Below are 21,099 nucleotides of genomic sequence, written 5' to 3' on the forward strand. Positions count from 1 at the left end.
ATTTTGGTTACGCCCTTTCACTCGAACTTGTCATCCTGGGATAAAGCCCGCATACCCCTTCCCCACCCAGGGAATATACCTCTGAATATAATCTTATATTGTCTGTTAATGTTAATTCACTTGTGTTGTAAGAAGAAATTTTTACTAATCTGACCGAAGCCGTATGAGTGTCATGTGCATGAAGTTACATACAATGGGCTAGTTAAAAGTCTGATTTCATTCTTTTTACTTGAGAGTTGTTACTTTAGAGTTGAAAAAAATCTATTGACATTAGCAGTGGTGTCACAGACAGAGATGCTGTGGGTGCCCAGGGTACTTTATGGAATGGGTATGAGCACCCAGAGAAATGATTCGGAAATCAAAATTTCCTACTTCAAGATCAAAACAAGAACCCACAAGTTCCAAACACTTCCGGCAACCTTGGTCAGTCAAAGGTGCCGACATGAAAGAAACATTAAGGAAGAAGGGGAGGAGGCTAAAAATCGCCATTCATTCCGTATATAAGGTACTCAAACCCGTACTCAGGAGAAATGGTGCATTGCATTATATATTCATGAGTTATTGGAGTGGGGGGAAGGCCTCAAATGGCATCAGGCCCCAGTTTCTGGCACCTATGGTCGGAGTATTTGAATATTATTTTGGTGTGATAATACAAAGTGATTTGAAATGTACATACTTCATTGCAAAAAAATAATTTGAAAATAATACTTTTTGCAGCTGTTACACATAAAACTTAGAGATACATTGTCGATAAAAAATTCCTTAAAGATATATTCTCTGCATGGATACATTTAATAGCGAATTACGTAAATCGTGTTGGGGGGGGGGGGAAGGGGCACATTGATCACAATTTATTATCTCGATGTGCACCCCCAACGCCCCTCACTGCAAGAAATGGAAATCCCTACAGAAAGCGGGAAGTGCGGCTTATACGGTGGAAATTAAATTTTAAAAATTTATTTGATCTCAATTTATTATTTGGGTGAGCTTCCCAACGCCCCTCACTGCGAGAAATGGAAATCCCGACAGAAATGCGGCTTATATGGTAAAAATTAAATTTTAAAAATTTATTGGATCCCAATTTATTTTCTTGGTGTACGTTCCAATATGTCTCTCGATGACTTCAATGAATACTTTCCTTCATTTGTTAAAAATTAAAACAGAGATGGGCAGAGGGGAACATTTCCAATAAATGAGAAAAAAAATTAGTTCCATTTTTTACGCCTAAAGCAACTATCCTATATATTTATAAGATCACAACAAACATATGAATTATAAAGCAATTCAAATTTGTCGCGACGAATTGACATCGCGACGAAATGACTTCACTACAACTTTGTACAGCAACGGAATGAGTCTGCGCAGATTTGTATCGCGACGAAATGAGTGCGACGAATTGACCTAGACCCCCCTTTTCGTACACCAATGGTGACCGTGATCCATGGTCAGGAGGGCCACAACTGGGGGGGGGGCGGCAAGCGGGGTCTCTTGCCCCGGAATAGAGGGTGCGTAAAATTATCGCGCCGCGAAAAATGCACATTTTATAACCTTTTCAAAATTACAGGGGGCGGTGTCAAAATATGTGCTTACCTCAGCTGATCAAGCATTTAGTTTTGGCCCTGATGGTTGGTGTTTAATGTCAAAGTCTGAACGATAATACCTCTATTATGGTATTTTTCTTCGGCGCAGAATATCGTTATATCGAGATTTCACTGCAATTTTATTATGAATAATACTAGCTATAATACACGGCACTATCCGTGTTTTCTTCATTTATTGGGAGGATTGAAAAAGTGACAAACCATTATAAAGAAATAAATATATAATACTGGTAGGGGATAAAAGAAGTGGCAAACCATTGTAAAGGCATATGCACGTGTAAAACGCATTACTAGGGAACCACGGTGAACAAAGTAAACATTCCGAAAGTGATTGTTCGGGCCCAGAAACCATTGTTGCCCAACGGTTTTTGTCCATTTCGGACATTTGCACTTCTCTGACGAACTTTTAAAGTATCCCATCGTTCAATCCAGGCCCTGTTTGGTATATATCCAAATTTGGCGACGATCGATCTAAAATTGCGGATTTGTATAGAGAACATACACACAGACAAAGATCAAACTTATCCTCAGTTTCTCTCAGATAAGATATCCATCGCATCTCTATAGTTTCGTTGTTCATCAAGCAAGCAAGTACACTCATACTACCCCAAAGGAAACTACCGTAGAGTCTCTACATAGCGAACCAGTTTAAAACGTGTTTTACGCAAAACAAAATTTCTATCCAAACATTTAACTTTCCTTTCATTTAGAACAGCGGTTCTCAACCTTATTTGACTCGCGGAGCCCCGTATATAAGCCAGTTTTTTTAACTATTCATCAAAGTTACTGATTTATTTATACTGTTTAAAAATTTTATAGGTTTTTTTTTTAAATTTTACTATTTTTCATTTTCCTCGAGCGGCCGCGGAGCCCCTGGAGAGTGAACAAGGATCCCTAAGGGCTCCGCGGAGCACCGGTTGAGAACCACTGATTTAGAACATAAAGGGTCATTCCTCTAACGCACGGGTTCTCAAACTGTGAGCCTCCAACCTTTGTCAGGTTTTCGAAAATATTCTTTGTAAAACAGCTCTGGGGAGCCGGTGGAACTCGCGGATGAACATTGAATAGGGAAAATGGTACCTCGGGGGGAGGGGGGATGTTTGAGATGCCCTGCTCTAACGTGAAGTTATTCTATACAATGTTTTTTTTTATTAAAACGAAGCGATTCCGTTATGCCAGGCAATTCACTACAGGCGTCCAAAAAGAATAAATGAATTTAGTGAATTTAAGAGTTAATGAAAGTAATAATACTGAAAACTATTTTCATTGGCCTTGGCCGAAGCACCGGCCAGCAAAATTTAACTGAAATAATTCAAATATTTATGTTCACTCCATCTATTCAATTAAACAACTTGACAATTCTGTTACAGTCATTTATAGCTTTATACGACGTTCAAGAGGCCGAGTCAAAACGTTTTATATATGTGTAAGTCGAAGTCGAATAACTGAGCCTTTTTTAAAAAATTAATCCCTCCCCCCATACATATAAAATGTTATAAAATTTAATGTGTTTGATTGCAATCCTATTCTGTTCTTAAAAATATCATTTCATACTTGAGATGAAATTAAATCACATTTCAAATCATTTAAAGAAATAAAATTTAGCACATTACCTTTGAGGCACGACATTGAGTACAAAATTGCAACAAAATCTTCTCGACTTGCGAAAATTTCTCCCATCTTGGACCCTCATTTTTTTTTGGCAGTAGATGATTTGAATCAGGAGCTTGCTCTTTGATTTTGTTTCTCTGCTTTATAATCATTTCAAAAATTTGAAACGAGAATATTCATTTGCAAGATGTGCAAGATGAACTCTTTCGTTATTAATTTAAAATTCTTGTTGAATTCTTCCAAAATTTCCAGTTTTTTAGAGAGAGCGTTTTTTGTTTTTTCGACATTACGAACGGCGGATTTGGCACAGTCAGCAAGCAGTGCCATCTGAACGCATGGCCTCACCCAAGCACGGCCCGGGGGCCTCAAGTGAAGATGAACCTCACAAAAATGGGAACTAATTGAAATTTTCGAGAATTCTCCAGGTTGGGCCTCAAAAAAATCAATTGGTCCGGGGGCCAATGATGCTCATAAAATGGCCCTGTCAGCAAGCAAAGCACCACATCGAAAGAAAATTCTACAGGAAATGATCGATAGAACTTACTGTGCATTACCGTATGTCTCTTTTCGGCAGACCTGTACCCTCCAAATGCTTGCAGTAGACTTTCTCGCCCTCTCGGGGGATAACGCTGAAAACATTAGGAGAAAAAAAAATCTGCAAGGACATATGGCCGTCAAAATAATTGAAACTCATTTCATCGGGACTCGCCACATCTGCGTATTCTCAGAAACAAACAATAAACAAATTACCTAAGTGTCCACTCTAAATGGCCATCAGCCATCTCACTGGCAATTTTTGTATACGTCAGCAATCACCCTAAAATTTATGTCTTTTGTGGTGACAATATGCAAGAACTGTTGCAGCAACGCGTTTCCACTGCATAGAAAAAACTTTTTTTTTCAAAAATTTCCGAGTTTGAGTCGAAGTGGAAAGGTCGAATAATTGAGGTTATACGTTAAATAAATGAATCAATTACTGCATAAAATTCATAGGAACCAATTGCGACCAAAGCCAAACGTCGTATAAACGTTTGGCTTTGGTCCAAACCTATATTAGTTCTATATTAGTTTGGCTAAACCTATATTAGTTCACTATAGAGGGGGCCCGCTGAATAGCGCAGCCTACGGGCCCCCTGTTTAAGGATGTTGGGGGGGGGGGGGGGTTCATGTGGTTTATCGGCATCCAAAGGCAATTTCACTGTGTTTCGAACTGAAACAGCAGGGGTCACGCCGTAACCCTGACGACACACACAAAATGCTGGCGTATGCCCCCTTGTATATTGTTCTTTTCTTCGTTTCCATTTTTTTTTTCGTTTACTCGTACATGTGTACCGTTAAAAAAAATTGTAATGAGAATAGAAGGTACATAATTCAAAATATCCGTCCATACGAGTAAAAATTGATATGACTGATATTAAAAAGAATCCTGTCTATTTACCTATTTTCCTATGGGACATATCTGAGAGAAAAAAAAATCGAAAAGACTTTCCCACGGGCCCCCTGACTCCCGGGCCCTGTCAGCGCCCCCCCCCCATGTAGGGCCATGGCCTGGGGGGTCTTGTGGCAGGATGTGGGGCCATGATCGTTACAAAAGCTTGCGAGTTGTTTATTATTTTACGGCAGATAGTGAGAAAAAATCCTCATTTTTTCTTATTACTTTTTTTTCTTAAATTTTAAAATTAAATATTAATATTAAATAATTTTAAATTAAAATTTTAAAATTTTATTTCTAAGCTAATTTACGCCGTATGATTTTCCTGGGCCGGATATGCTACCAATTGTAACGTGAAACAAATTATGAACGACTTACCGTTGTGTTGCCGCTTTTTATTTTTCTTGCGGGTCTGTATAATTAAATATTTCATAATAATCCACTGGCTGTGGCAGTTCCAATTTGACGAGAGAGTCATCCACATTATTTCGTTTCTTTACTTCAACCTGTTGTTGATATTCTGTTTTTGTCAAGACAATTTGGGTTTTTTTATTCGTGCGTAGGTTGCGAGCCATGAACCCAACATTCAGCAGCAGGAGCCCCTGGACTGGGATCTTTAATGGCTGCCCAGGCCAGGCTTTCTCACGGGATCTATAGTATCTGTCATGAAACTAACTGAATCAAAAATGAGCATTACTCTTTTGAACCAGATTTTCAAAACTTTATCTTCATGTCTTCGTGATAATCTCCAGACTTTTTCGGGTCGCCGCCTTCGACGAAAAAAATATTACTTCCTCCTAACAAACTGCTCAAGCAGAAGTGCGAATTCTTTTGAAATGCGTATATTCACCACGAACGATAAGTGACCCCCCCCCCCCCACACGTATCCAGTGTACGTCAAAGCGTGTGGGTGAAAAAAAATGTTGTTGACAGAAACTTTGTTTATAGGAGTCCAGAGCAGCTACAAAGAAATGAATTTTCAAATGGCTCTGCCAAACAAAATAGACACGCATATTTCATTTATGTCATCAAACGATAAAGAAAGCTCTTTTTCTTGAAAGATCACTTGAAGAAGCATATACAAGTGTATATCAAATCTGTTCGCGAATAGGAATAATAATAATAATAAAATGAAACTTCCGTTTAAAAAGGGGACAGTAATGTTTGAATGAGAAGGGCGTATCCTGTCAACACCCCACCCCGAAGACATAGCAGCAAAAATGCTTTGACCGATCTTTAAAGAATATTTTTCCCCGTCTTCCAGATAACTTTGAAATAATATGGAATAAATATTCAAAAAAACAAAAATTATGAGGTATTTTATGGTATGAGGAGCAAACGACAAAGGACTATATTTTTGGCGGTGTTGCACAGTAAGAAAAGGTGAAATGTTCTTCAACAATTCATTTTGGCCATCGCACACGTGCTTTTATTTACATCAGGACCCAAGTTAGAACGAACAGAGATTAGATGAAATGGAAGACTACAGTGACGTCATGAGCTTCGCGCGGATGCTTTCTGCTATAGACGGTGTGGGTAGGTGGTTCCGTTCATAATCCCGACAGGGTCGAAGTGAAAAATTTAATTTCACCGTGTAAGCCGCACTTCGCGATTTCTTTCAGGATTTGCATGTCTTGCGGCGAAATGCGTTGGGGTGCCGATAATAATAATTGCGATCAAATAAATGTAGGAAGGAAGACGTCCATCTCTCTCGGTAAGATAAGAGCGTCCTCTGACGATAGACGATGTGTACAGAGCTGAGAGACGCACAGAGTTGCCAGATTGGCGGTTTTTCCGCCAAATTGGGCTTGGGCTGGTTTGAAAACGGTTCGGCGGGAAATTTTTGGTTCTGGCGGGTGGCGGTTTTTCCAAAATTGTTGCTCATGGCGAATTTTTCTCTCTATTTTTCTTTATTTTTATTTGCTTGCGAGCAAAGAAGTTTTTCTTTTTCACTTTAGTCCCCACCTCATGTTGTGTTTTCTTCCTGACAAGGCAGAAGTGGGGGGGGGGGGCATCTCATCCAACTATGGAAAGCCAGGGGGTCTATTACGCTCACGTCGTTATACAACGAGGTCGTTAGTGACGTCACGCCCTTAACGCAAATTCTCAACGAGCCTCATAACGCAAATCTCAGCGACCATCGTCAAAAACTTGATTTTTCTCAGCAACCCGCGGTATGTCGTTATCTATTTTACGAAAAACTCCCTGGTCCGAGAGTTGCGTTAGCTCCGGAAGGGATGGACCAATCGGATAATTTTCTCCGCTGCTGATAATCATCATCACTATCAACGAGTGCTGCAGCACGTGCGTTATTATTATTTTATTTATTTGTGCGCGTTAGTGTGTGTTGGTTGTCCCTAATTTTCTAAGCTACATTTTTTTTTTTAATTTATCCGGATTCTTTTTATTTTCATCAAATATTTGAGAAAAAGGTAGGCTATGCCGCACATGATACTGGCGCGGGGAAATATTCTAAATTATTACGTTTAAAAAATGATTTTCTATTGAAGTTCAATGATGTTATATGAATTTACAAAACGACTATCAAAAATATCATCATCATATATTACCATGTTTTTAACACATTTTTATCTACCGTCTTGATATTAAGTCAAAATTAAGAACAAATAACCTTTTATTCACATCATTAATTAGAAAATTGGTCTCCTTGTTTCACACATGAAAATGAAGTGCTACCAAATTTACACTGTTGTTGACATCTTTTTTATACTCCGATCAGAAAATGCACTCAAGGATTAGAAAAAATTTATTTGTTGATTAATAAAATTTACTTTGATTTTTTTATAGTGTACTTAGAGTGTGCGCAGAGTATAGTGTGTGTAATGGTGTTTACTGCATTACACTTCTGTGTACTGCACAGAAAGTAGCAATACTTAATTGATATTACAAAATATCAAATACAAATACAACGCCACAACAGGCAAATTGCCCAACGAGGTGGCTGACTTAAGAACATCATGGATCCCTGAGCCATTTTTTGGAGGCCCTACCTACTACTGCTACACCACACATGCACCCCCCCCCCCCGCGGAACCCCCAACGAATCGGTACATGCGGGAATGTGCGTGTAGTGAAACCTGGCGTGAAGTTTTTTGTTTCTCTGTAATGCTTGTTATGTGTAGTGCTGCCATCTGCCACCAGTTTTTCTAACTATGAGTGAAGTGTTATGAGTGAATGATTTATCGTTGTAGGACTGTTGCTCTCTGTGGCGAGACTTTTTAACGGGGAGATCGGCTCGCATTTGCGCCTTGAAGTTGGGAACCACAGAAAACCAATTTCAGCCGACCACCACTGTGGGGTTCGAAACCGGATCCTCCGGGATTCGTTATTAAACGAATTAAGAAGGGGAAAATCTGAAGACGTTTAAATATATATTGACGTCGATTTTGAACGAGATGTAAAAAAAATATTGAGCGAATTTCAAAATGTCTTGAAAACATCGCGATAGAGAGATTTACCAGTTAAATAATATTCTTATATTGAGATGAGTTTAAGATTAGAATAAAGGCATTTCCATGCAAGATTTAAAAAAAAAAACGTTTTGTAGGGGGATTTATCTTTGTACCGAGTATAATAATTTATAATGATTTACCACTATGAATAATTTTTTCCAATCAGTATGTGTACAGATAACATTTTAAACGATAATGCTGTCTCTGAATCATGTTACTAAATTAAGGAACGTAATTCGGAGAATTATTATTCATTATAATGAACAACTTGAGAAAATAATGAATGAATAATTTTCAATTCTAACTAATTTGTCTCCGTTGCTCTCACCATCGAAAAATGTACGCGCGAGCGGCCATGTTTATTTCCGTAACGCGAACATAACGAGTGGTCTCCGGTTCTCGTTAGTTAACGTTTCACGTAGCGATGACTATAGCGAAAATCGCTAGTAGCGATGTGAGAAAAATCAACCTTTAGCGATGGTGACGTAAATCTATCCCACAATGCACCGCAAACCCCAAACACGTTTGAAACGCGGGCATAACGACATGAGCGTAATAGACCCCCAGAACTTTCAACCACAATGCCTTTGCCACCCAATAGTTGAAGGGGCGATAAAACAAAACCAGTTGACATGACCCCAGGCATGGCCCGGGGAACCTCAAGAGAAGAGGGCCTCAGAAAAACGAGAGGTAGTTGTATTTTTCGGCGATTTTCCATGAAGGGAATCAGAAAAATCACTTGGCTCGGGGCGCATGATGCTCTTAAAACGGCCCTGCCAAGAACCCAGAAGAGTTCTTAAATTTTTTGTTTACTAGATCGTGAAAAATCTGGTCTGGGACTAATTTTTAAAATCATTGTACCGAATTTCGTAGGCACCTATGCACAATTTCAAGGTACCTATGCACTTGAGGCAGTGCCGTCTTGACGCATGGGCCAACTCAGGCACGTCACGGAGGCCTTGAATGAAGAGCGGGGGGGATAATGAGATATGGTTAAGATTTGCGAGATTAAGCATGTGAATTGGTAAGTAGGCATTTGCAGTCTGGATAGAGGGCTGAGCAAAATCAATTTGCCCGGGGGCCATTATGCTCTTGAGACGGCCTCGACTCCAGGACATCTCTGTGCCGTTTTTCCAGGAGAGAGAATGTGTAGCGCTGGCTTTCGCAACTTTTCAGAGAAATCAATTTATTCGGTAAAAAAAAACATTTTTTTCGTAAAAGTGGGGGAGGGGAGTTACTGACTATAACAAGAAAAGCTACAGTCGGATCCCGTTATAACGAATACCGTTGTAGCGGAAATCTCGTTGTAACGAAAACTTTCCCATCCTTCAAATCAATTTGCATAGCAACAATGTATTGTGCAATTCCTGTATAACGAAATGAAAAATCCGTTATACGAACTCGAAAACAAGTGTCCGAAAAATAAACAGTCAATCTCCATGTACTCTTTCAATGTTTTTGAAAAAATCGGACAAAATCGAAATTGCAAATTCAAACAGAGATATTGGATCTCCTAGGAGAAAGATCTAACTTTCTAATTTACAAGATGTGGATGCAGCTGTCTTTACCTGGTTTCAGAACATTTCGTTCCCGACATGCGCCAGTTATCGGTCCACTCATAGGAGAAAAGGTTATGGAATTCACACGTGCTGTTGGATGCGAAAACTTTCAAGCAAGTGTCGGCTGGTTGAATCGTTTCAAAGAATGGTATAGTGTGGTAGCAAAACAGATTTGCGGGGTAGCAAATTCAGTTGATATGAAAATGTGAATGAATGGAAAGCTGGTGAAATAGCGAAAGTGAGAAATAAAAATACACCTACAGGGCTCCACCATAGAAATTATGTACCAGAAAGAGCTCCGCAAGTTAAAAAGGGTTGAGAACCGCTGCCCCAGAGTATGTTTTGCTACTTACAGCGTCTGAAGCCTTCCAATGCATTGCTAATGCACTCCGAAGTTTCAATTGGCCTAAAGAGAAAGCCATCAAGCTAGTTTGAAACTCTAAAACGATATTTATCAGATCAAAAGAACCTTCCAGACCATTTGTTTTAGCATGCATATACTTTAGAGGAATTTGTTGTTTCCTTGGCTTCCACAATACTTGTGCAAAAAAAAAAAAATAATAATTACGGATTATTTGCCTCTAAAATATTAATTAAGTAAAACTTATGCAAAAAACTCCAATGCTTAATTGATTTGAGTTGCTTTGTATTATTTTTAAAACTCAACTTCATCTTTTTTATTATCTAGAACGTAAATAAGTATTTTTTCCCCTTGAATCAAATTCTGCTACAACGATTTTTTTTGCGCATAGTAAAAATTGGAAATTCCTTTATAGCGAAATTTCGTTATAACGAAGTGATTTCTTCGGTCTCTTGGAGTTCGTTATAACGGGATTCGACTGTATAAGCCACAACTTTGTAGGCTATAATATCGCCAAACTGTAGCTCGCTAGTTGCTTCATAGATGGCAGCACATGTTCAAATAATTCGGGCTACTTTTTTGGCTACCATTGAAGAGGAGTTTGGCTGGAAATTTTTTAAGGACCTGGCAACTCTGGAGACGCAGACGTCGACGTGTACGTGGGTGAGACCAGACGTGGCCTCCCGCACTGACGCTTTTGTTGTATTATTTTGTTTCTTATTTTAATCAAGATCAATGGACTAAACTATCTTAGTATCCTTTTTAATTGTATTCATGTGATCATTCCCCACATTTGGGGGCCCGCCCTTTCAACCCAACCATCCCCTAGATAAATGACGAGTATAGTGACATTTCATAGACGAGACGAGAAGCTGTGCAACGCGAGTGCTGTACTGTGTGTGTGCATCTGGATCATTTAGCAGAATTTTTTTTTTGTTCATCAGACGGGTGATTTCTTTTTCTCTTAATGGAGATTTCTCTCGGAGAAATTCCATCCGTTGCTCAAACTCTAAAATTTGCGAAATCATTAGTAATAAAACTGCTAAATGACATTTTTGACGAACCCTTCGATCGAAGCAGCAGAAAAAAGCTTCGAGCTTTCAAGGGATTTCCTTGGAATGTTAATGTTCCCGAAAAAAAAAAATAGTCCTAGAATCGTTTAATTTGCCTCAGTTAATTTCAGTCGGAAATGCCCTGCATTTGGAAATCCCAGAAACAAAGAAACAGATTTGCGACGAAATTTTTAATTTTTTGTCGAATATGCAAGATTTTCACAATTATAGTAGTAATAATAATTCTTGAGAGGAGGACAGTGATGATGATGCCAAAACCTCCATATCGCAGGCTTCAGTTCATGAAAAGAAAAAAGAACCCCCACTCCACACCGACGCGACCCCACCACATATCCACCCTCACACTAAGCAGAACAAAGACTCGTTCACCCCACGGGATCCCCTGCATGTAAACAAAAATGCTGCAGTGACGACGATTCCGTACCCTCCTGTCCAAAACCATCATAGCTGTCAAGACGGAAGTTATTGGCTGGTTTTGAACAACTTGAAAGAGACGATGAGGTCTTTCTCTGGAAAAGATACATATGGTGTGAATGCTTTCATCGGGGACGTGGAGGAGAATTTTTCGCTTTTTCCTTCCCTAAACGAACAACAAAAAATCATGCTCGTAAAACGAAACCTTGTAGGTCCCGCGAAAATGTTCGTGCAATCCCAAAGAGGGCTAACGACATGGAAAGCATTAAAGGGAGCACTACTTGAGGAATTTAGCATGAAGATAAACAGTGCCGAATTGCACAGACGACTTCAGCAACGGAAAATGCGTCCGTCAGAAACCCTTTCCGAATATTTTATAGCTATTCGAGAATTAGCTAGCCATGGCAATGGTACTATCGATGATGCGTCGATTATAGAGTATTGTATAAACGGTATTTCTCTGATTTCCCAGCAAATAAATTTCTACTCTATGGGTGCCAGACGATTGCCGAATTCAAAACAAAGTTGATGATGTATGAAAAAGTCTTTAATGAAACAAGCCGTAGCCGATCTTCAACTCTATTTCATCATCCAACTAACAGTCTTGACGTAAACAATCGGTTCCACAAGCGCGACCCGAAATTAAGCAGTCAAAAGCCAAACCCGAGTTTCGAAAACTTTCATACTCCTAGGCAATCAAAGCAGATGACATGTTTTAATTGTAATGGAAATGGTCATATTTCTAGACTATGTCCAGAGAAACATCGAGGACCAAAGTGTATTTCTTGTTCCGAATTTGGTCATAAATCTGACGCGTGTCCACAAACCATCCAAAAATCCTTGAATGATACGACTGACGTAAATAATATCTACCAAGCTACCCCGCTAGCTCAAATGTGCAAAGATGTTCGAATCATGGGTGCTAAAATAAAATGTCTAGTTGATACAGGAAGCCGAATGACTCTCATGAAAGAAAATGAATGGATACATCTGGGATCACCAACGCTAACAACGAATATTGGTGTTATAACTGGATTTGGTTGTTCACAAATCCGTGTCATTGGTTCATTTCAAACGACACTTTCTATCGACGATCAGAACCTTGATGCTCAGATGCACGTTGTGCCGAATCCCTCCATGATATTTGATATTATCCTAGGATGTGATGTCATAAAGCAAGCCGATCTCACTATTACACCCGATGGTGTGATATTTTACAACCTTCAGAAGCAGACGTCTGACGATGCACATAAACCACTCGTTTATGCGATACTTGAAGAAACCCCTAAAATTGACATTTCGCCCTTAGTGCCGAAAGAAACCCAAACTGACGGAGACCAATTATTTCCATCTGATGTGCCTACTAAAACCGAAACTACGAATGCTGAACTTTGTATCATGGTCAGAGATGACAAACCGATTTGCCATCCTCCCAGACAACTGCTTTTCATCGAACGCGACATTGATGAGGAACAATTCTTCGATTCGCTTGAAGACGATATTGATGATGAGAAAGAGATGAGTCCTGTGTGCGATAAGCTGGTTGCACATATGGTCAACACCGATGACGAGAAGGTGGTGAAGCATTCAACAGCGTCCGCCGTCGTGGAAGCTGAACCTGATAACAACACTGATGACGAAGGTTGCTGCTGTTTCTTTTCTCTAGTTGTCGAATTGATGCATTGGACAGATGTGAAAGAAAGTGCTATAGTGTTTGTGTTACTTCTACTATTATCTGTAAAATATTTCTCATATATAAGTGTTGCAGCATACCTGTTCGTTGCAATTTTGGTCGTTACTATGTCTTCTCGGACGTCCAATAAAGTCCATCAAGCTGTCCGAAAACCTAATAGAAAGATTGCCAAACCGAGTAGTTTTTCAAAAAGACGATACCCCTTTGAACACCTACCATGTCACCTTGGACATCTGCCGACGTCCACCAAAAACTTCAAACATATGTTAAAGGTTAGAAAAACGTATAACTATCGTAGGAGAGCTCCACTCAAATACAAATCGAACGACGTTGTCACAATAATATGAATATTTGACTTTTTGATTTTATTATATTTTTTTTCTCCTTTCTTTTTCATTTTAATGCGATTGATTTTTTTTATTCATGATCCTATTGATTTCGTCTTTCCATGAATGATAGATGACTATTATGATTATGAGCGTATTACTTCATGATTAAGCGTATTATCGTTTTTCTCTAGAGACGTGTTATTTTCAAACTTACGTAATATTTTTTTGTGTGTTTATGTAGCCTATATATATTTTCTTATTTTAGCGTGTTTTCTAATTTTCGATCATTTTTCTCGTGATGTGTTTTTGTCGCCGATTTTTATTTTTACGTGTTTTAATTTTTAGTTATGAGTCAATATTTTTTTTTTGTTTGCGGATGTGATTGCTGATTATTAGTTCTAAGATGTATTTTATTATAATTATTATTGCCGTTTAACCGTATTATGCCGATTTTTTTTTAAATTTTTGGATGTCCATTTTTTTTTCCTGGCAATTTTTTTGTCTATTTGCTTATATATGTATGCATATTACATGTATGAGTATTGCACATGCGAGGGCGCATGCTACAGATCAGAATATGGCCGATGTAGGAAGGAAGACGTCCATCTCTCTCGGTAAGATAAGAGCGCCCTCTGATGATGTGTACAGAGCTGAGAGACGCAGACGTCGACGTGTACGTGGGTGAGACCAGACGTGGGCTCCCACACTGACGATTTTGTTCTATTATTTTGTTTCTTATTTTAATCAAGATCAATGGACTAAACTATCTTAGTATCCTTTTTAATTGTATTCATGTGATCATTCCCCACATAAATAGAATGTACTTGATGCAATTTACTATTCTTATCAACGCCCCTCGCCGCTAAAAATGCAAATACCGACAGGAAGCGCGAAAAGTGCTTCTTCTACGGCGAAATTAATTTTTAAATTCGTCCCCGTCGGGATTATGACCTAGACCCGTTGGTAGGGTTATACAACAAAAAATTTGACCGAACTTGTTCGATAAGTTCCTCTTTCATCGTCGAAACGCGAAAAAACCCCAAATGAATAAAAACACGAACGAAGCAAAAAAAACAAGAAAAACAAATATGGCGTCTTCACATGTCTGACGAAAATCCGAAAGGTTTGATTTGTTTTTGACACGTAATAAGGCGTGTTACGTCGGATTTCATAATCTCACACATTCCCACGTCACGTCAGCACAGTGTGAACGTACCTACAGAAGACTCATTGTTGGAACTTTATATCCCACGCATTAACGTGTGGTAACACGTCACGTCAATGTAGTGTGTTTCCGCTTTAAAGCTTGAGTATAAGCGTACATTATCACAACACACCAGAGAAAAATATTTTTTTACAAAATATACAAGTGAATCGTTCTGCTCTCGATGATGGGTGAAATCCGAAATTTTCTAGATCATTTCGCTTCCAGATGCAAATGAATTAATTATGTTATTTGATCATTCATTCCCATCATTTGTTTTAGAGCTGCTATTATAGAAGTTTACAACGAACCACTTGTGTATAGCAATGCACCAAATAGTGTTTTTGAATACAAAAATAAATCGAAAAATTGTCTTAGAAAAAATCAACAAAATATACTCTGAACCAACATTCAACTGGTTGGATGAAACAAGATTGAATGGAATGTCGAAGTTCATGAGATTTGTGTCTGTAGTTTGTTTACTTGTTTGTGGAATTTCTGAGAAGACTATTGTTTCTTATTTCTTATGTACGTAATAATTATTTTTTTTGTAAAACAGCATCAAAACATTGGACGATGATGATGAGTTTTCTGAATTTCAACCGAGTGCTGTTCCTTCTGAAGTTAGGGAGTGGTTAGCTTCTACTTTCACAAAGAAGACAGCAGCGCAACGACGGAGGTCTGAAGACAAGCCTAAATTTAGATCTGTGGCTAACGCCATCAGAGCAGGCATTATGGTCGACAGGTGAGTATTCTGTTAATTATGAGAATAATTTCTTATAGTTGATAATTTTGTTAAAAATAATTGACACAATTTAATTTGTTTTACAATAATTTCGGTTATAATTTTGTGTCTTCGATTATTGGTTCATTTGAAAGTTCATACGTAAAACAGCGCTCTGATTACTCATCACTGATTACTTGTAGAAAGTTCTCAACCCTTTAATCGTTTTTGAAATTTTCCTGATCCGCGTTATAACTTCCACATTTTAAATTGCGAAACCTTCAAAAATTGTCAAGTATTTTCAAGAATTATTGTTTTCTGATTGGGAGCTGATAACTGCCCCCCCCCCCCCTCACAACAAGAAAATTTACTTCACCCATCGTTTTTATTTCCCTCACTATTATAAAAAAAACACCTGCCATGTGTGTGGCTTTCTTAGAAGAGGAAAAAATATTTTTGTATTATTTATATATACTGAGCGTATATTGCTTTACAGTGCTGAAAAAGGGGGTGAGGGAGAAACACAGTCTTTTTTTCTCTTATCTAATCTTCGCTCACTAGAAGTTGATTGGAGGAGGGAAATGATTGAAACATGTTTTACTGTAAAAACAACTGCAAGGCGTTTTTAGAAACCGAGATATTTTGTATTTCTTAGTGGCTGAAATAAAGCAGATCAAGTTTAACGAGATATCTCGGGATTGGCGCTGAAAAGGTCAAGTTGATTATATTTTATCAACGTGGATGGAGGACATTCATACATCAACCGCTCCTTCATACATAAATACTTTCTTACCAGAGTGAGATATTTTTCCGTAGACTAAGTAGATGAAGGAAATGCGCCAGGGCGCTCAATTCTTTCCCTCATTAACAAGACAATTCATTGGTAACTCTACAAATGGAATTTGACTTTTTTTTTCCCTCAACAATATTTTTTTTGTAGTTTCAACTCTGATCTCGTCATGGATAGAAGTTTTTTACAATGTTCCGTAAGCCCACTTGTTGAGCTAATAGGTCTATACTGCTTGATTTTGATATGAATACGTCTTGTTCGGAAAGTTTAACCCGTTCACGTACAGGCTTTTATCAACAATTTTAAAGATCTGTTTCTGAAGTATCCGTGATATATTTCAAAAACTGGTAACTTTGTCCGTTTGTTAGAAAGATGGGGAAAAAAAGATGAGTGCAGTAGATCTATCTTTCGTGATAAACCGTACTCTGTGCGGCCAAAATGGATATTCGTGCTCTGAGCGACCAAATCCTTCTCCATTCTTTACTTGGACAAATCCTTTCTTTTGCGTTACCTTGGTGAACAGAGTAATCTTTCGATTCGATTTCTTTCTTCCTTTGTATTAAAACTTCCTCATATCACCAATATAGGTGGAACTATAGGAATGCGGTGGATACCATTTATACGATCTTGAATATTTCCTTTATGGGACTTCCACATTTATACGGTTACGTGCCCTGTGCGACCAAGATAAATATCGTCATGTCCTGTACGACCAAATCCTTTTCTATTGTTCACTTTCTATTCAAGTTCACTTTTCTATTGCTCACTTGTTCACTTTCTCAACAAAGGGGCCATCCCTTATGTCGTGGCATCATAACTGAATTGCTATTCTATTTCTGTAATCCATTTACTATAGAGATTATATATCTCAATAGTAGATGGAGATATTATATATTTAGTTTATTATGTGGTGAAATTAAAAAATATTTCTTTTAGATTATTTAAAATCGTTTTTATATATTTTTACACCGTTCAAATCATATGAACTAATTTAGTTCACCGAGATGAAAACCCGGATGCCCAATTGATAATAAATACAAGAACAGGGTTGTCAAAAAAGGAGCCGCTGTACTTTAGGGCGATACGAGACATTTTGAGAATAACATTATATAGTAAGACTTCAGTCCAACGTTGGCCAACCACGTTTAACGTCATCCCACCTATACGTCAGTTTTTTGTTTTTTTTGTGGTCTTGCAAGCACAATTTGTAAAAAATTTTATTCGTTATTAAGTTAGTTAAAACTAACTTCGAATAAATAACTAAAGTCGAATAAAACTAACTTCGCTGATGAAGTTAGTTTTATTCGTTCCCAACGGTGGGGGGGGGGGGGGGTTTATGCCAAAGTCTGGCAATAATATCAATCCAACGGTGTGCAATTTTCCAGTGAACCATTTATTTAAATGATAGATAGCAGCAACTACTGATCATTAATGATAGTTTCTCCACGTGTTAACCTGCAATATTCGTTGCTCTACACATACTGAACTTTCAAAACTCTTTTTTCATCAGGATTGTTCGTGCAAGAAATTATTCCTTTTGCTGACCAATGTGCCCTTTAATAATTTTTTTCACCCCTAAGAGTACCTATTACTCTGCGCGGAATGACAAAACAACATGGTACCAGAGCCGTATAGGCTCACCCGAGGGCTTCGGTGCATAGAGGAGCCCTCGTTGAAATTGTTACCCCTGCGCCGAACGAAGATAACGTGATTGTTGTGGACAGGAAACAGAAATGTAAGTATTTTGCACAGGAGCAAGTAAAATAACTTTTTTTCGATAAGTCAGAGATAATGAAAATATTTACTTGTGTGAAATTTATTTAAATTCATTAAAGCAACTATGCACGATACATATATATGTATACTAGGTAGGGAGCTCTGCCCACCTGTGTGGCTGCCAGCCCCTCCCCCTCCTTTTCTCTTCAGAACACATATTGTTTATTTCGTCCCACTTCATCAGAGAGCTATGAAAAGTGACATGTGAAAGCACCAGCATACTGACGAATTTTACAATAATAAAGGAAAAAAGCAAATGTGATTCATTAAGTACCCCCAGAAAACTTCTCCATGGGAGTCCCCAGACTGGAGCCCTGTTGGACCACGAAAAATTTTCACTTGTATTCATTTCACCAACAAATAAATTCCAGGGCTCCAATCAAGAACCCGGGACCCAATTCGCAGAATTTTAGAATGCAATTCATCCAGGGGTCCCAAAATGAAACTTTTCAACTTCCACGTGTGGCCCCCGACCTGGAAGCTTGTCGGACATCCCTCTGGGAGGGCCACGAAAATTTTTCACTTGTATTCATTTCACCAACGAATAAAATCCAGGGCCCCAACCAATTACCCTTGACCACAATACGCAGATTTTTAGTGGAGCCCCCAAACTGGATTTATTTCGCGCTTCGCTGTTGCAAATTTCACAATGTTAAACAACAAAAATCATTGAGATTCATCCAAGGCCACGAAATGAAACCTGTCAACTTTTCCATGGGGGCTCCCGACCTGAAGACTTGTCGGACATCCCCACTGTGAGGGTCATGAAAAAATTTTATTTGCATTCATTTTAACAACGAATAATATCTACGGCCGCCCAATCAAGGAGCCGGGACCCAATTCACAAATTTTTATGGGGCCCCAACCTGGTTATATCTTGGGCTTCCGCTATTGCAAATTTTTCAATGTTAAAGCAGCAAGAAAACAATGAGATCCATCAAGGGTCCCTGGAAATGAAACCTTTTAACTTCCTCATGAAGGTTATATGTGCAATGCCCCCCCCCCGGGTACCCCGACCCTGTGTGTTGGGAGCAATGGTGATATATGTATATTATACATACCTCTCGGCATGACCCCCACAAGGGCAGGGCTGACACGAGGACGAATTAGACCGCGACCGAATTTATTGCCGAATCCGAACGGCAGGCTTGTTTTTTTATACTCATTGAGAGGTTGATGCGCTAACCCCCCGATGGGGGACTTCCTGCGAAGCAATTTTTTTTGCAGTCATGTCGGCGTTTATGTTGTACCTATTTTTTTTTATAATGTTATTTTTTGAGTCACACGTTTTTTCCCTTTTTCTCAAAGAAAGTCATAAAAATCATCGCTGCCCTAGGAAAAAAAAGATGATTTTTGCCCCACAGATTTTTTTTAATTTCCGTCATATTGGGGTCTTTAGCACGGCCGCCTGGACATTCATGTTTAGTGGGCTATGCTTCTATTTATGCTTTCCGAGAAAAACTAGTGGCGATGGAAGCATAGGCGGAGATAGACTTGGGAGTCTGGGGGGGGGGCAAGGTCATTATTGCTGGGGGGGCCCGATGATGATGTCAATTCATATATACACATATACATTAGATCTGCCCACTCCACTTTTGACTTTGGGGGGGGGGGCATCTCCGCCCATGGATGGAAGGTTTCCGATCGAATAAAGGTACCCGCCTATGGAGGTTTTACTGCACAATGTTTCACATCAATATGCAACAGACCGCAAGCCTTGAAAAGAAAAAATAATATATATATATATATATATAATAACGTAAGAGGAGAGCGGCGCTAATTTAAAGAAAAACGTATTTCTTTCTTTTTCTTGTTTTTTATCATTTAATAATAGTGTCTTCATGCATTCTATTTTCAAGTTTTTAAAAAAAAAATTCCAATCTGTTATCAAATTAGCTGTTTCTATTTATATTGTTGTTAAACTAATCAATGATTTTGTAGTATAAGAACACCCCGACTGTCCTTTAAATTTTCTCGCATTTAGCTGGTGCAGTTGAAAGTATTTTTCATCCTTCAATTAGGGAAGTCAATATCCTAACGATTATTTAAAATCTTACATAAAAAAAATTGTGAGGTCAATTCAAAAACGTCACTAATTTTTTAGTGGGTACTGCGATTGTTTGACAAATTACCGCCGTAGCCTTCCGCTTTACAGAGGCTTCATCTCGTGATCGACCCACAGGTACCGGAATACTAAATAAATAATTTGCGCGACGGTGTTCAAAGTGTAAAAACCATTTGGAAACTTAATCAATGATTGTTTGATTTGTTTTCGAAATAATAACGGTTGAATAAAAAACAAATTAATTTGTTAATGTAATTTAGGCGGTCTGTGAATCGAATGATTTTTATAATGCTTCATTAGGCTAATGTGATATTGAAATGACCGTGATGATATTCAGCAGCAACATCTGTACATTACTTCTAAACCTGCACCAATTTAGCTACAGATTCAATAATTTTGAATTGAAAAAAGGTCATTGTAAATATTTTTTATCCTTCTTTTTAATACATATTAAAGAAACAAAAACTTCATTATATTGAATATATCGTCTTACAAATACAGTGGTCCCGTATTTGACATTTTTTCATCAACTTCCATTTCGGGACCCCTTATTTCATTTCTATATATATACTTGTACTTCTTCACATATTTCCGGTCTAAGCCAATTTGTCGCGCTCAACTTGTTGCGGGACAATTCGTCGCATTCAATTTGTCACAGACTCATTTCGTCGCGGTACAAATTTGTCGCAGTCTCATTTCGTCGCGCAGTACAAATTTGTCGCAGGCTCATTTCGTAACGGTTCAAATTTGTCGCGGTACAAATTTTTCGCAGACTCATTTCGTCGCTGTATTGTCAATTCGTCGCGACAAATTTGAATTGCTTTAAAATTCATATGTTTGTTGTGATCTTATAAATAGGGAAGTTGCTTTAGGCGTAAAAAATGGAACTAATTTTTTTTTCCCATTTATTGGAAATGTTCCCCCTTCCCATCTATTTTAATTTTTAACAAATGAAAGAAAGTATTCATTGAAGTCATCGAGGGACATTGGAACG

General features: G+C 38.4%; 1 protein-coding gene across 6 annotated transcripts in view; it reads left to right on the forward strand.

Moving 5' to 3' along the window:
* Pde1c (Phosphodiesterase 1c) overlaps positions 1-21,099 on the forward strand; it is a 923,665-nt gene that overhangs the window by 191,379 nt on the left and 711,187 nt on the right. For all 6 annotated transcript variants that reach the window (XM_089239484.1, XM_089239482.1, XM_089239480.1 and 3 more), the window contains one exon: positions 15,310-15,495. In XM_089239484.1, coding sequence (XP_089095610.1) covers positions 15,310-15,495 — 186 coding nt within the window. The remainder of the gene's footprint in view (positions 1-15,309; positions 15,496-21,099) is intronic.

The sequence above is a fragment of the Pholcus phalangioides genome, unplaced genomic scaffold (assembly GCF_987345545.1).
Source record: "Pholcus phalangioides strain wild (caught in Gottingen) unplaced genomic scaffold, Ppha-v1.0 ptg000011l_1, whole genome shotgun sequence".
In the NCBI taxonomy this organism is placed as follows: Eukaryota; Metazoa; Arthropoda; class Arachnida; order Araneae; family Pholcidae; genus Pholcus; species Pholcus phalangioides.